We start from the raw sequence: 16,451 nt of genomic DNA on the forward strand, positions 1-16,451 counted from the left end.
AAATAAAGTTAATCAAACATATTTTGTTGGCCAATGAGTAAATCCTATCCGGCCTGTTATATGAACATAAAAAACCCATTTAACTTGTTGCCGAAAACCCATCCGACCCGATAACTCGTATGTCCCGTAAATAGTCGATCTTCATAGTTAATCGAGAACCCATAATGTTGACAAACTGGAATTTTCATAATATAAAGTGTTGACTTTTCCATTAGTCAAATCATTTTTATGTGTATAGTGACTATAGTCCAGTTACAAACTTTTTTATAACCTTTAAATAAATAGGTTGATTTATTATACTTCAATTACATTTATGATTTTACCTTCTCCCTGGGACAACATCCTGATTAACAAAATTCAGGTTGATTTTCACTTTTAACAAAATTCAAGAAAAATGAACCTTGAAGCTATGATACTGATTAACATCCTGATCCAATATTCTTTCAGTTGGAACAACCATCAACGTTCACTGACATCAATTTCAAACGAATATCGAAAAAATTATAATTGAAAATACTTATCTACACTTACTTACAAGCCCACTATTCGAGATTCAAAATCAACTCAATTTCAAACACATGCAAAAATACTAAACCTCCATCTACCAACACCCAACAATTCACATAACACCCAAATAAACAGTAAAAATCAGATGATGAAACCAACATGAGTTCAATTTCAGACGGATGCAAACCAACATTCGTAGTATACCATCTTTAAAACACGACAACATGGCTATTAACTTACCGTAAATCCACTACTATAAAATTTCAGTAAAGCATATATAACAACAGAACGTGCTATAGTAAACAACACTCACCTAGCGAAAGAAGCGCTACAAAAACATGAATACGTAGCGCACCTGCATACACCTACAAAAACAAATATGATAAAAAGCATATGAAGCACTAAATATAGTTATAATAGAATTAGAGTTTCAATTGAAATACCAAGGTTTACATATAAATCAGATTACATAATTCGAATTACATGTAATCTGATTCATCAATTGAACCTGTGAATAAAATTACAAATACAAAGATTGATTGATTAAACCTGATTGTAATCCCTTTATTCTTAATTAACATGTTACTGGACTCAATTAAAACTCGCCTAGTATATTTTTAGGCTTTATTAGGTTTTAACTTTTTTTCGACTTCTATGTATTAGTTTAAGCTTAACATAGCACAGCCGAGCTTAGCTTACGATCAGATCATGTTTTAAATATTGACACTTTTGACTTTTTATATTATATATGATATACATCAATTCTGCATAATATTAAAATTACCAATATCCCACTGCAATAACCGATACCTCAAATAACTGCATATAAGTTAATTGATAAGTCAAAACGAGCCATGGTCGATTCTAGTCAAGGTCTGGTTGTTTGGAAATGATTGGTGTATAATTGCTTTGCAGGGGATTCAAGACGATTGATTACTGGAAGCGCGGATCAGACAGCTAAGCTATGGGATGTTCAGAGTGGAACACAGCTTTTCACTTTCAACTTTGGTGCCCCGGCTAGGTCTGTTGATTTTGCTGTTGGTGATAAGCTTGCTGTTATTACTACTGATCTTTTTATGGCGTCGTCACCTGCCATTCACGTCAAACGCATTGCTGCTGATCCTGATGATCGTGAGTTTTCTGTTCATCTAATTGACCTGGTTTATCTATATTAAGTTTGCTCTTCTGCGTTTGATGTTCTAGTCGTTTATTAGTAGGAATTTTAATTAGGGCTGTAAAAGAAACAAACTTTTTCTTGTTCATTCGTTAATATTAAGCATTTACCGTACCAATGGACGGTTCACGAACACTTTCGAACAGAACTTCTTGTCCGTGTGCATTTGTTAAGTTCATAAGCGAACACAAACAGACAAACGAACGTATATTAGTTTGAAAAATAAAAATCAACATTCTTAAACTCAAGCATTAGGCATAAGCATCCAAAATAAATATAAAGCCAAGTACTTGAGATAGTTATCTGAATAGACTTGACATAATATACTAAATAAAAACTAAAAAAAAACTATAAAAAAACCTTTAATGACCAAACATAAACAAAAGAACATGAACGAACACATAAACGGACACAAATGAATGACCTCAGCCTTTGTTCATTTTCGTTAAATTTAAATAGTCTAGCGGAGTTTCTTGTTTTTGTTTGTTCATTTATTAGAACAACTGTAAACGAACCTTCCGTCGAGCAGTTCAAGAACGGTTCGCTGGATGTTTGGTTTGCTTACAGCCCTAATTTCAGTTGATAATTTGGTTGTGTTTGCTCAAAATTGGTAGAAAGTTGATCAATTTTCGAACAATGGTCTAGGAAATATTGGTTTTTGTTATCTGTGTTAAAATTAACCTTAAGTTTTAGTTTCTGAAGTTAACATTAAGTTAAGGGATCAAAAGAATTATTACCATACACAAGTATAATAAAAACTTAATACAAGCAACTACAATCATCTAACTAATACTAAAACTGATAACGGTTAAGTGATAATCTGATATTGCATTTCTGATTGGATGGAATTGTGTCTTAATAATATCTTGCATTCTAATTGGTGTAACTTTTCAGAGGTTGCTGATTCTGCACTTGTACTTAAGGGTCCTCAAGGAAGGATCAATAGAGCGGTTTGGGGGCCTCTAAACCAGACAATCATTAGTGCTGGTGAAGACACGGTGATTCGAATTTGGGATACAGAGGTATGTTTTAAAATTTAGCATGGTTAACTTTTAATAATCTTATAGTTTTCGCCCTAAGTTCATTACTCCTTTTTAAAAACTGAGAGACAGGAAAATTGTTGCAAGAAAATGACAAGGAAGTTGGTCATAAAAAGATGGTTACATCGCTTGCAAAGTCAAGTGATTCTTCACATTTCCTCACTGGGTCTCTAGACAAATCAGCAAAGGTAATAATATCCATGCAACTATTTCACGAAAGTATTTTTTTCATTCTTTATTGTTTTATACGGTTGTTAAACCAACATATTCTTATTATTGTTACATCCTCTTCCAAATAAATAGATCTGGGACAGCAGATCATTGACATTGATCAAGACATATGTTACCGAGCGCCCAATCAATGCTGTTGCAATGTCTCCACTTCTTAACCATGTAAGTTCTATAAGATACTCTATTAGTCGGGGTTTTTTTTATTTTTTTAATTTTCTGGTCATGAAAAAGTGTCATGCTAAACAGACAAGAGTCTGGTTGCTCAAGCACAATGTGTTTAATATCTCCTTTATGAGCAAGTTGTACATAAATATATTTTACGCCTAATTTTACAAATAAATTCCACCCATCTTGTAGTTTTGACTAAGTTAACTTACTGTGACATACAATATTAGTTTCAACATCAGATATGTTAAGTATTACGTTATAGTGTGTCAAATGGGCCAATACCATTGAGTCACAAGTTCTTATAAAACAAATTATTGAAGCAAAAATGAAACTTTTCGGGGCTAGTAAACTCTATAATCATCTCGGCCTTAGTCATGAGATATGTGATCAGTCGATACCTAAAAAATGGTCATGTAATTTGGGCGTCTTCAGATAATAAAAAAATTTACTTGCATGTCAACCATTATATGACAACTTTAACATTAATCTAGACATCTAGTCCATAATTGTTGTCATTTTTGTTTTGGTAAGATGCATTTTAGGTAGTTGATTAAATAAGGACTCATTATGCAGCATATAACGCATTATAAACTTTTCAGGTCTCTTAAATCTTAATAAATAGTTTATTCATTAAAAATAAGCACAAGACTATTGTTTGTTACAATAATAATGTGATCTTTTAAATTAAGTGACCCATTTGACAAGTGACATCTCTGTTTTACTTACCAAATTGAGTTTTTAAATTGACCCCTTTAAATGAATTAATAATTTCCCAATGATTTTCCAGATATTGTACACAGTTAGTAAGTCAAATTTATTTGTTAATTTTTTTTGATAGTTTTTCAAGCGGAGGCGAAGACGGTTACGTGAGACTACACCACTTTGATCCCGACTACTTTAGAATTCCATGTATTTGATTTTTGTTGATACTAAAACATATCATAAGATGATTCGGAGTACAGTTTTGTAGCAGAGTTGAGATTTTTGGACATAGAGTTATTGAAGATTATTTGTTTTTGAGATACACATAACTATACAAGGATTCGATCATTTCTAGAGAGAAAACAGTTTAATACAATAACGAAGAGACCTTAAGTAACATTTTAGCATTTCATTAGTTTCGTTACTAAAAGGATTAAGCGAATTGCCAGTCTGGTTTCACATCGAACAATTCTTTAAACAAAAGTGTCCAATCAATAACTAGTTTGTGCGATTTTGACCATTTGTTTAACATGCACATAATAACTGAACAATCGTAAGAAAATAAACAGTTATGCGAAGTAGGGACACAATACAACAAACCCATAACATGAGGGGCTTACAATGTTATAAATCAAACACAAAGGATAACATTTGAAACTAGTCCATCACTAATCACACCCTAATTAAAAGATTAGCCACATGGATAACATAATTGTAGAGTCAACCTTCATTTCCAAACATGACATTAGGTCTAAAACTCCATCTTCACTCTCAAATCCCATCCATTCCATTCACAAAACTAGTTAGATCACCACAAACACCCTTATTCCAGCTTCAGCCGATTCAAGCGTGCGGTTTGTCACCTTTACGTCTCAAACCGAGACGAACAAACCCTTGGGGATTCAATGTATTAAACATTAATCTTGGCGAGGGCGGTGGAGGAGGCGTAGATGATGTAAGAAAGTACGGAGGAGACGGAGACGATGAAGGAAATGGAGGCGTAGGTGAAGTTGTGATTAGTCTATTTATTTTGGTGGCAAAATGGTTATTGGATCCAAAACAAGAGAGTGTGAGGAAAGTGAGGATGTTGGAGTTCATTGATGAGTTGATCTTGTTGTGTTTTAGGGCGATGTGTGTGTTGTATGTAGCAATGATGGAGATTGGTAATGTTGTTATCAAGTGCTTTGATGTTGTTCATTTGCTTCTATATGCTGTTATTGATTTTCTTCACTTTCAATTCGTTATTGTTTAATAAAGGTTGTTTGTTATGAATTACTTGCAAGTTAATAAAAGTTTTGAGATTTTAAAGTAGCTATATGCCTATATACTGCTTGAGATAATGGTTATTTTTATTAAACATGATGTTCTAAAGTATGAAAGCTTAATCATATTAGACTGTTTTTGTAAAGCCATTTGAATTGTTAGAAACCTAATGTTACTTGTTAGCTCCCTAGGTTGGGGTCAAAAAATGCTATTAATTATGAAGAAAATAGACTCGAATTGAAATTTGTCATTTTATAGGAAAAATAAATATTAAGATAGGTTTACATGTTATAGTTTTATACGGTAGCAATGGTGGTGTTGGTGGCATCACGGTGGCGACAGTTGTTGTGTTAGCAATGTTATTGTGGTGTAGTTGGTGAGGCCGTGAGGGCGACAGTTGTTGAGTCAACAATATTATTGTGGTGTAGTTGGTGAGATGTTTGAGTCGACAATGGTGGTGTCGAGTGTCGACTATAAAATGGTAGTGATGGTGGCGGCAGAGATGGTGACGACTAATGGTAGCGCGTGGTGTTGGCCTACTTGAACTGATTTAAGTTAAAAAGTCGTCTAAAAAATAACCCTTTTTGATATGTCGTTTAATACGAGTATAGCCAAATTGACTTGCTGTATAGTTGAGTTTACATGAACGAACACACATGCAAAAGAAATTTTTTATTGAGGTAATTTATTTGAAGAATGGATCATAATTGCCAACCTAAACAAAAGTAAAGTCGGGTTGTATCGTGTGTTCATATCAAGTTGTTTTATTGATCATGACTTTTTGGTATAGGCATGCTTAATAAATATGCAATAGAATCCCAATAACAAAACCTACTTTACAAAACTTGATGCTGATGTTCCAAACCTAACTCGCCTAAGAACGTTATTAAGAAGGAAACCTACCATTATGATTTGTGAGGAAACCTCTTTAAGTCGGGTTTTGAAACTGAGACGATCTTGTTTCAATTCTTGAAAATCTACACTTCTTTTAATATATAATATTATGATGACTTTTAGTTTCTCTTAATTATTTGATTATACTTAAATAAAACTAAAATAAATTAGTAATATTGATATACTTGTAAAATTGAGCATAATGATGCTTAGTTTTCTATTAAAGTACTTTTTTTATGAACGGCTATTAAAGTATTTCATACAATATCAAAACACGATAACAACTTTACACGTGTTGCATCTCTACTGGAGGAATTCATAGTCATAGTGCGTTTGTCTTCGAACGAAAGCCCATGAACTCCTGGGTTCCATTCACACTGTTGTTGGTTGGAAACTTCTTTTTATTTATTTTTTATCTTTTGTGATTATTAGTTTATTATCCCCCTTTGTGATTATGTTACTTGTCAATTGTTGGCCTAAACTTCTAAAAAGCTGTTTGGCATCAGGTTGTCAAGAAATCCCACTATTCTATCTCTTTATGCTTGATTATCAGCCATAACATGTAACCCGTCTAAGTTTTGACATGTACGTGCAGGAATAATTCTATGACTATCTAACACCGTAACACATTAATTGTTCATGGATTCATTTCTAGAGACAACAATAGTTTAGTACAATAATGGAGAGACCTTATGTAACATTTACGCCTTGCTTGCGGTGCACGCATATAATGTATATATGTGTGAACCCTCAGGTGGGCAAAAGCGAAATTGCACTAATTTTGACGTTATTTTACCAATATCGTGAAAATAACGTTAAAAGTGGCGGAAGGTTAATCAGGCATCATGTGGTGGCGTTGATAGCCAAAAGACAAGGGTACATGCACCAATCGGTCGGTGTCCCGATGGTTGAGTGTTATGTGTCTTATGTCCAAGGCTTGATGCAAAACTACTATCGAGCCGAGGGTCTCACCGGAAGCAGCCTCTCTATCCCTATGGGGTAGAGGTAAGGCTGTCTACATCTTACCCTCCTCAGACCCTACTATAGCTTTGCTATTGGTGGGATATATTGAGTACGATGATGATGATGATGATGATGATTAGTGTCATTAATTATTATTATTATTATTATTATTATTATTTTTTTGACAACGAAATAAATTTTTTTAAGGAATTGATAGCTTGTCATTTCAAATAAAAGGATTCAATTACAATAAAGAGGCAGGTAAGCGGGCAACAAGCTGCGCCGCCACCCCCTTTTGAATGACAAAACCGATCATACTGAAAATTAATTATTAAAAAGGATTAAGTGATTTGTCAGTCTCGTATGATATCATTGGTAGTTCAGTTAATTAAAAAGACCCAACAGTCGTCCATAGGCTACGCATAATGGGGCGGAAAAATGGGCGACAAGTTGGATTTGGGGACGAGAACACCGCACCGAGGGGCGATAAGGGGGGCCGACAATGGGCGGGGCGACATAAGTTATCGCCAGTGTGGGTTTTGGATTTAATACTATTATATTAGTGTGTGTGTGTGTGATATATATATATATATATATATATATATATATATATATATATATATATATATATATATATATATATATATATATATTGGGCTACAACATCATTACAACCCTAAAACAAAAACCCCACATTTGTTGACTGGGCGCAGGGCCGGCTCAACCGTGTTAGAGGCCTAAAGCTAACTGAAAATTAAGGCCTTTTTCCGAAAGTTATTTTATGAACACCCTTCTTTTGCCCAGGTTTGAAACCAATCATCTATTAGTTGGCTAACTTACTATTACGTTATCATATAGGCAAAATCAAATCAATAATTGTTACAAAGTATTTATATTTAACACAAATCACATGTTATTGCAAAGGAGCAAAAGCTCCCCAAAAAAATTATTTATGAAAAAGAAATCAATTATTGATTTGCATAAATAGATTACATTAAAGCTCCACTATTTATGAAAAATTATTTATGAAAAATTAAAGCTCCACTATTCTTATAAGTCCAGCCCAATTTAGTAAATTTTCAAAGATATATGCCAGCTTAATTTACAAATATATAAACCAAAATGAGTATTAAATATAGAGGCCCTGAATGGGTGGAGGCCTAAAGCATATGCTTGACTATACTTACCCACCAGCGGGCTCTGACTGTGCGCCACATGGCATAAATCGTCTCATTTTGTAGCCCCCACTACAAATAGCCTAATGCTCTATCAATAACTAGTTCATGTGGTTTTCATTTGTTGAACGGAAACCAAGTGTATCAAAATAACAATTAGGGGTCTGCGAAACAAACCGAAAAAATCCAAAAATCGAACCCTATCTGTAACCAAAGAGACTGATCCGAATTGCGAATTTGGTTAGAGAATTGCAAATTCGGTTTCATTCGGGATATTGGATAGAGACTAAAAAAATCAAATCCAAAAAACCGATCTAAACTAACCAAATAACTGATATCTAATCCGATGAACACCCTTATAAACAATTATGAGAAGTCGGGACATAATGCACTAAATGGGGGGGCTTACATTGCTAGAAATAGAACCAAAAGGATAACATTTAAAACTACCCCACCACTAATCACATCCTAATTAAAAGATTAGCCATATGGATAACATGTTTTCACAGTCAACCTTCATTTCCAAACATGGTGTTATCTCTAAAACTCCATCTTCACACTAAAATCTCATCAATTCCATTCACAAAGCTAGTTAGATCACCACAAACACCCTTATTCCAGCTAATTCAGCCTATTCAAGCATGCAGTTTGTCACCTTTACACCTCAAAACAACAAGAACAAACCCGAGGGGATTCAACGCATCATATTTAGAACATTTAAACATTAATGGCAGTGGCGGTGGTAGTGGTGGCGGTGTAGAAGTTTTAAGGAAAGATGGAGGAGGAGGAGGTGGAGGCGGAGGCGGAGCGGGTGATGTTGTGAAGCTTTTTTTGAGGGGGGTGGAGTTGTTTTTGGATCCCGAACGGGCGATTGTGCGTGCGGTCGGGTTACCGGGGAAGTTGGTCCAGTTATGTGCACAGGCGATGTGGCAGTTGCATTTGGCAATGTTGGAGATATGTAATGTTTTTGTGTTGTGTTTGTGTGCAAGTGTTGTTATTGTATCTGCTGTTACTTTTCTTGTGTTTAACTTTGTTATTTGAATGATTGAAGCCTTCTTTTGTTAATTGAAAGTTGTTTTATGAATTAGAGTTGTTGTAGTATTTGTGGATTTGTAAAAATCCCGTCTAGGCTCCAATTAATTAGTTGCTAGTTGGTATCTCACATTCTCACCGATTAGTCGCTAGTTATTATCCTACCGATTAGTCGTTGATTACTTGCTATTAGGTGAAAATTGATCAAAATTGAAAAAATTATATATAAAACTTGTATATATTTGTATATTTGAAAAATTACATATAGATCGATTTCAATTCGATTATGCCTTGTTAATCCGGATTAATCGTTATTTCCTACATCACTGCTTCATTTCTACAAAACTCCTTGAAGCCTATTGAAGTTGCAGATTTTAAAGTAGCAATACTGCTGTATGTATATACACGGAAGTCAAAATCATATGATAGCGTGTTACTAAAAATATAACTTCAAAATCCCTACCAACTGCTTGTAGAAAGCTGCAAATAGTGGGAATAGAAATAAGAGAAAAGTTGCAACTTTTAAAGCAGCTATAATGCTCAGGGGGTGTAAGTGAACGGGACGTCTAGTCGTTCGTTCGGCAAGAAGTTCGTTTATGTTCGTCCGTTTAGTAAACGAACCAGACATGGACAAAAAAAATCCGTGTGGTAAGCTTAAAGGATGAACACGGACAAGGGCCAAGTCCGTTTGATAGTGTTCGTGAACGTCAGGTAGTGTTCTTCTGGTATCGTAAGTGTTTAGATCTATCCAATATTGTAATTTATCTGTGGAATTTCTAGTGTTATTAATCACACGTTTGTAATACTACATATGTTTGATGTCTCTTATAATCCGCTTTATGTTATAATATATTAAGTGTTAAGTTTATTTGGATGTTATATGGTGTAATTCCAAATTTGTAGGTGAAGTTGTTTAGATTTATGTTTGAAATTAATAATGTAACCGTTCATATTTGTCCATTCCATTAATGTTTACATGTTCGTTTCTCCATTAATGTCCATTATTGTCTGTTAACGTCCGTTTACAATATTAACGGACAGACACGGACATGAATTTTCGTTCGGCAGAGTGTTCGTGAACTGTCCGTCAAAAGCTTAACCAATGGACACAGGCATGCTCTCGTCCGACCAGTCCGTGTACACCCCTTAATGCTTGTGGGAAATTATCAAACTAGACGATGTTGACTTGCTTGACCAAGTGTAGTGGCAACGTTGCCACCAACGTTATGGACGAAAACGCGGGGGGTACACCCCCCCCCCCCCCCCCCGCGTTATGGGATAATTTTTTTTGGTTGCGTTGTATACAAATTGCGCTGAAATGGCTCAAAAATCAAGAATATATCTGTCATATATGTTAGACCATGCTTGTTGGGTGGTGACTGGTGTCCGGTGAGAGGTTGGATGTTTTCCGGCGAATCGATGTTGTTGACGGTGATGTTGTGGTTGGATGTTTTCCGGCGAGTTGATGTTTTCCGGCGAGCTTTTCATGGATGGTGATGGTGACCGGCGAGTTGGATGGCTTCCGCTTCTTCTTCACCGGCGGTAGTAAGTTGTCCGGTGGTGATATTGTTGAGGGTTCGGTGGTTGAGTTTAAACAATAGGAGATAAGTGGAAATCTAATTAGTGTTAGGGTTTTAAGGGTGTTTGGTGAGCTGTAAGGATAAGGATAATTGAGTGAGAAGGCAGTTGGTATGTAGGTGTTTTGTTTGAAGATATGTTATGTGTTTACTTTATATATGTTATTTATTTTAGATAAAAAATTAAAAAAAATTAAAAAATGTAAAAGTGATTGGGCGCCACGTGGCGCATAACGCCTGAGGGTGGAGAGTTATGATTACACCCTGTTTTGATAAAAAACCATAACTCTGACTGGACGCCATGTGACGCATAATATCTGGAGGTAGAGAGTTATGACTACACATGGTCAAATTTCAAATTAGACATTCAATTATAGCCTACATGTTTACTTCAACAATGTTTTATGAATTCATCCTACTTCAGCAATTTATATGGTAACTAATATCAGATAAATATTCTGAATATATTATTATATTATATGCTGATTTAGTTTTCCTAAATTAACTCAAACTTTGTTACACATTTCTACCTACATATATCCCATATCATTGATAACTCAATCAAAAACCTTACACAAACATGGCGTTACGTTTGTCATTCCATCCTCGCACCCATAAAAACTCATCAATTCCATTCAAAAAGCTACTTCAATCCCCACAAACACCCTTATTCCGAGTTAAGCCAATTCAAGCATGCAGTTTCTCACCTTTACATCTCAAACCAAGAACCACAAACCCTTGGGGATTCAACGTGTCATATTCAGATTCATTAAACATTAACAGCGGTTGCGGTGGTGGGGGAGGAGGAGGCGTAAAGGATGTAAAGAAAGACGGAGGCGACGGCGGTGGAGGAGGAACATTGGCATATGTTATAAAGTTGTGAAGATGTTTTTAGGGTGGCAGAGTGGATATTGGACCTTGAAAGGAACTCGCAGGGGGATTCGGTGGATTTCATGGTGACGTTGACCTTGGTGTGTATCGCGGTGACGTTTTTGCTGCTTTGTGCAATGATAGAGATCATGAGTAATGGTAGCATCAAGTGGTATGAAGCATGCTTATATCTTGGGGGGTCTGCATGTTTTTTGCTTGTGTCTGCTGTTGTTGGTTTTGCTATTGCTTTGTTTCAACTTTGAACATATATGTTTTGTTTGTCAAGTGTTTTGAGATAACTTGCAATTTTGATGGCTGTTTTTTGAAACGTCAACCCGTACAATATAACCAAGAATTTACTTGAAAGCTTAATCATATTAGACTGGTTGTTTTTGTAAAAGCTTCTGAAGATTTGTAACCTGTTTTAGCCATTCAAAATGGGGAGGCGGCTTGTTGCCCGTTTACCCATCTCTCTATTGTAATCGGATCATGTTCAGTATATGAATCATATGAATGGGCATAAAAAATAATAAAAAAGCGAAGAACTTGAACAAACTCGTTTTACACTTTCTTGATTAATTGAAACCAAAACTGTTCTAATGCAATGAACAAGTAAACCTAAGGAACAACAAACTTAAGGAATAAGGAAACCTAGATTAGGAAACAAGATTAGCATCTAACTATAGATAAAAACCATTTACTAAAAATAAGATATAACTTGGGCAGAAAGTTAAGTTTTGGTTTCTGAACTTTACATAGTATAAATGAAACCAATTACTAAAAATACAATAACTCGGGCACCAAGTAGTTAACTTCGGTTCCCGAACTTTAGATCTCTTCCAAACCGCCCATGAAATTCCGTACCACTCTTTTGTTATACCAGCACTGTCAAATTCAATAGCTTTGTCATATAAAAATATTTAAGTGTGCTACATGCATTGTGTCTTTTTCCGATCGAGGGTTAAGTCCTGTTATGAACTGTGAAGTAGAATTATAAGTAGATTATATGAGTGTGTGGGTGCTCTCCAATAGAAAAATGTGAATTTATATTAAATGCAGCATGTCTGGTTTCATGTTTGGAATGGAAATTTAGACTTCTAGAATCTAGATGACCAAAAGATCTTCCATTCCAAAGGCACCCTAAGACCAGAATATTAACAGTTTCTTTGGTGCCAATAGTTATATTCACCTAAAAAAACACTACAAATATCTCATAATTATATTAAAACAAGTTTTTAGCACCCCCCACCCATTGTGTTGGGTTTGAGAGCTGCGTTGTAATCTAAGTCATTGCATTATAATGTAAGTACGTTATAGTTGTTGAACAATACTATAGTTCACAAAAGATATGGCCAATGTGTTTTTCATTATACAAAATAAGTTTTTTTCAGTGTTAGGCTGAAGTACTTTGGCACCCCTATCTCTAAAATCATTTGTTGAGGTAATATCTTTGGATCCATGTTTCCATTTGTGACAGCCATGTCTTTGCAGCTTATGTTCATCATCTCGGTCACATATTCGTTGAAGAATACGACGTTGGTTGTCCCGGTTTTATCTGTAAGGTTGTTATTTTTAGTGGACTATGAGTTGGTACTTCCTTGTACCATGTTGGATTGCTGCCATTTTGAAAAGAGTATTGACTGGCAGTATATTGCATCTGTTACATCTGTATAGTTAAGCAATGTACAAAATCTTAATGACAGATCATTACCTTGTTTGTAGACTGGTTGTCGATGAGTTCGTGTGTTGTGACTCTTAGCCGATAATATGTCGACACCACCGCTCAATTAATCCACGCTCAAAACGCCGATTGGGATCTGGCCAGAACTATGCTCCAGGATGAGGTTATTCGCAAAGATAATCGCCAAAACCAGCCTGCCTCGGTCTATGCAGCCACCTCCCACACCACACCGCCCAACCCGAATACTACCACCCAGCCGCAGCACTCCCCGCACCCTCCTGCCCCTACCTCGAATCCATCCCAGCCTCCTTACCGCAGCCGCGGACGTGGCCGTGGCCGCAACCAGTCCACTCGTGGCGGTCGTGGTCGCGGTTACCGCGGGCAGCAGAACACCAGTACCTGGGCTTTTCAGACCCCTTCTGGGCAGCCTACTTACCCCCAATGGGCGTGGTGGAACACCCCCCCCTGCCCCTATCCGACCCAAACAACCTGGCGGCCGAACCACCCTTCACCACCCACCACTAACCCCCCCACAGCCCACTTCACATATTCCCCCTACGGCCCACCCAAACCCACCTACAGCAACTTTGATGCGCTCAGTCCCTCTGATCTTAGTGCTGCCTTCACTTCGATGCAACTTCAGTACACGGATCCAAATACAATCATGGACACCGGCGCCGAACAACATCTCACCAACAATCAAGGTATGATTACTATCCCCGATTCATCTATTGCAAACACTAAAGTTATGGTCGGCAATGGTCACTGTATACCAATCCAGGCCTCCGGTACAGGCTCGTTACCCATTCTTCATAGAACCTATATTCTTCCTAATATCTTATATAGCCCACACATTATCAAAAATCTTTTATCTGTTCGTCGTTTTACTCGAGATAACCATGTATCTATTGAGTTTGACCCATTTGGCTTTTCTGTGAAGGATCTCCTAACGGGGCGGCTGCTTTCCCGCCACAACAGCAAGGGTGATCTCTATCCAGTTACTCCTCCAACACTCCCACCACAAGCATGCTCTCTTACAACTTCAACATTACCCTGGCATGATCGTCTTGGTCATCCAAGCCTACAAGTTCTAGATTTACTTAGTAAACGTTATGGTTTCTTTTGTAATCGCACAAACACTTTATCTTTTTGTCAATCTTGTCATTTATCCAATAATAAACGTTTACCTTTTTATGAATCTATGTCTTTTACTTTCACACCATTTGATATCATTCACTGTGATTTGTGGACCTCTCCCATTATAAGTAAATCTGGATACAAATATTACATGGTTCTCATCGATAATTTTTCAAACTTTGTGTGGGTTTACCCTCTTAAATACAAATCCGACACCTTCTCAACATTCACTAAATTTCATCAGCTAATTGCCACTCAATTCAATAGAAAAATTAAAACTTTTCAATGTGATTTGGGTGGCGAATTTGACAACCATGCTTTTAAAACTTTCGCCCATCAACACGGCCTTCTTTTTCGCTTCTCTTGCCCACACACATCCTCCCAAAACGGGCGCTCGGAACGTATGATACGACGATTAAACGATATTGTTCGCTCCTTGCTTATCCATGCTCACCTACCACCTACGTTCTGGGTTGAAGCCATCCACACCGCCACCTACCTTCACAATATCCTACCCACCAAACGCCTAAACTATTTCACCCCTACCTTTGCCTTATATCTCCGCCACCCAACATATGACCATCTCCGGGTATTTGGGTGTGCTTGTTACCCCAATACCTCGGCCACCCAGCCCCACCGACTACACCCACGCGCCACGCGTTGTATCTTCCTCGGCTACCCACAAGATTTCCGAGGTTATCGGTGCTTTGATCCCACTACCGGTAAAGTGTCCATATCCCGTCATGTCACCTTCAATGAACATGACTTTCCCTACACCATACCCACCCCACCTGCCTCCTACTCCTTTCTAGACGAGGCCACCCCACCCGGTTTCACTTTTGCACCACCCTCCTCCCCACAGAAACCCACCCCACCATCCCTCACCACTTATCCTTTTCACTATACCCGGCGGAACCGCCAAATGAACCAACCTTCTACCAGCCCTCATTTACCTCTTAACATCTCTCACCCATCCTCCCCCCAACCACCTGCACCTCCCACCCGCATTCCAGCTGTTCCTGTAGCCCGACCCCCAGGAACACACCCTATGATCACACGCTCCAAAGCTGCTCACATTCACATGTCCGCCAATATTTCTCCTATTCCCCGATCCTATGCCAAAGCCTTTGCCGACCAAAATTGGTTACAAGCCATTCGGACCGAATTTAGTGCTTTGCAAGAAAATGATACCTGGGAGCTAGTTCCACGCCCGATTGATAGACCGGTGATACGTTGTTTATGGTTATTTCGACATAAGTTCAAATCCGATGGCTCCCTGGAACGATATAAGGCTCGGCTTGTTGTCAACGGCAAGTCTCAGACTATTGGCATCGATTGTGAGGACACATTTAGTCCGGTTGTCAAACCTGCAACCATCCGGACAGTTTTATCCGTCGCTGTTTCCAAATCATGGCCAATTCACCAACTTGATGTTAAAAATGCTTTCTTACATGGCAATCTAAATGAAACCGTGTACATGCATCAACCACCGGGTTTTATCGATACTCGGTTCCCAGATTTTGTTTGCAGATTAAAGAAGTCGCTTTATGGACTCAAGCAGGCGCCGCGTGCTTGGTACACTCGCTTCGCAACCCACCTGCTATCTCACGGTTTTTGCAGCAGTGTATGTGACAACTCGTTGTTTATCTACTCTCATGGATCGGATACGGCTTATCTTTTGCTATATGTTGATGACATAGTCCTTACTGCCTCCTCCAATGAACTGCTGCAGCACATTATTCAGATGCTTTCCCGCGAATTTGCCATGACCGATCTTGGTAGACTACATCACTTTCTGGGGATAAAGGTTACACACACATCACACGGCTTATTCCTCGATCAGTCGCAATATACGAAAGATATTATCTCACGGGCCTCTATGACAGCATGCAAACCTTGCAATACCCCGGTGGACCTCAAAGCCAAACTCAGCTCCAAGGATGGGCCTCTTTACGATGATCCATCACTATATCGAAGTCTCGCAGGTGCCCTTCAATATCTTACATTTACTCGTCCCGACATTACATACGCCGTGCA

At 37.5% G+C, this 16,451-nt stretch overlaps 1 protein-coding gene across 1 annotated transcript; it reads left to right on the forward strand.

Moving 5' to 3' along the window:
- The first annotated feature begins 1,368 nt into the window (after positions 1-1,368).
- LOC143556810 (eukaryotic translation initiation factor 3 subunit I-like) lies at positions 1,369-3,990 on the forward strand. The gene is made up of 5 exons (XM_077046048.1): positions 1,369-1,638; positions 2,576-2,703; positions 2,790-2,909; positions 3,025-3,145; positions 3,959-3,990. The coding sequence occupies exons 1-5, from the start codon at positions 1,584-1,586 to the stop codon at positions 3,988-3,990; spliced, it is 456 nt and encodes a 151-aa protein (XP_076902163.1). The 5' UTR covers positions 1,369-1,583.
- The last annotated feature ends 12,461 nt before the right edge of the window (positions 3,991-16,451 follow it).

This window comes from Bidens hawaiensis, unplaced genomic scaffold (assembly GCF_021521415.1).
Source record: "Bidens hawaiensis isolate Kalapana, Puna unplaced genomic scaffold, B.hawaiensis_p1.1 tig00018745_1, whole genome shotgun sequence".
Taxonomy (NCBI): Eukaryota; Viridiplantae; Streptophyta; class Magnoliopsida; order Asterales; family Asteraceae; genus Bidens; species Bidens hawaiensis.

What these genes read in the sequence shown, in the direction of transcription:
- LOC143556810 (XM_077046048.1), top strand. Translation starts at nt 1,584, where the DNA reads ATGGCGTCGTCACCTGCCATTCACGTCAAACGCATTGCTGCTGATCCT. An exon ending in TTCGAATTTGGGATACAGAG is followed by an intron (nt 2,704 to 2,789) that starts GTATGTTTTAAA and finishes AAAAACTGAGAG; the next exon opens with ACAGGAAAATTGTTGCAAGA. An exon ending in AAGATACTCTATTAGTCGGG is followed by an intron (nt 3,146 to 3,958) that starts GTTTTTTTTATT and finishes TTTTTTTGATAG; the next exon opens with TTTTTCAAGCGGAGGCGAAG.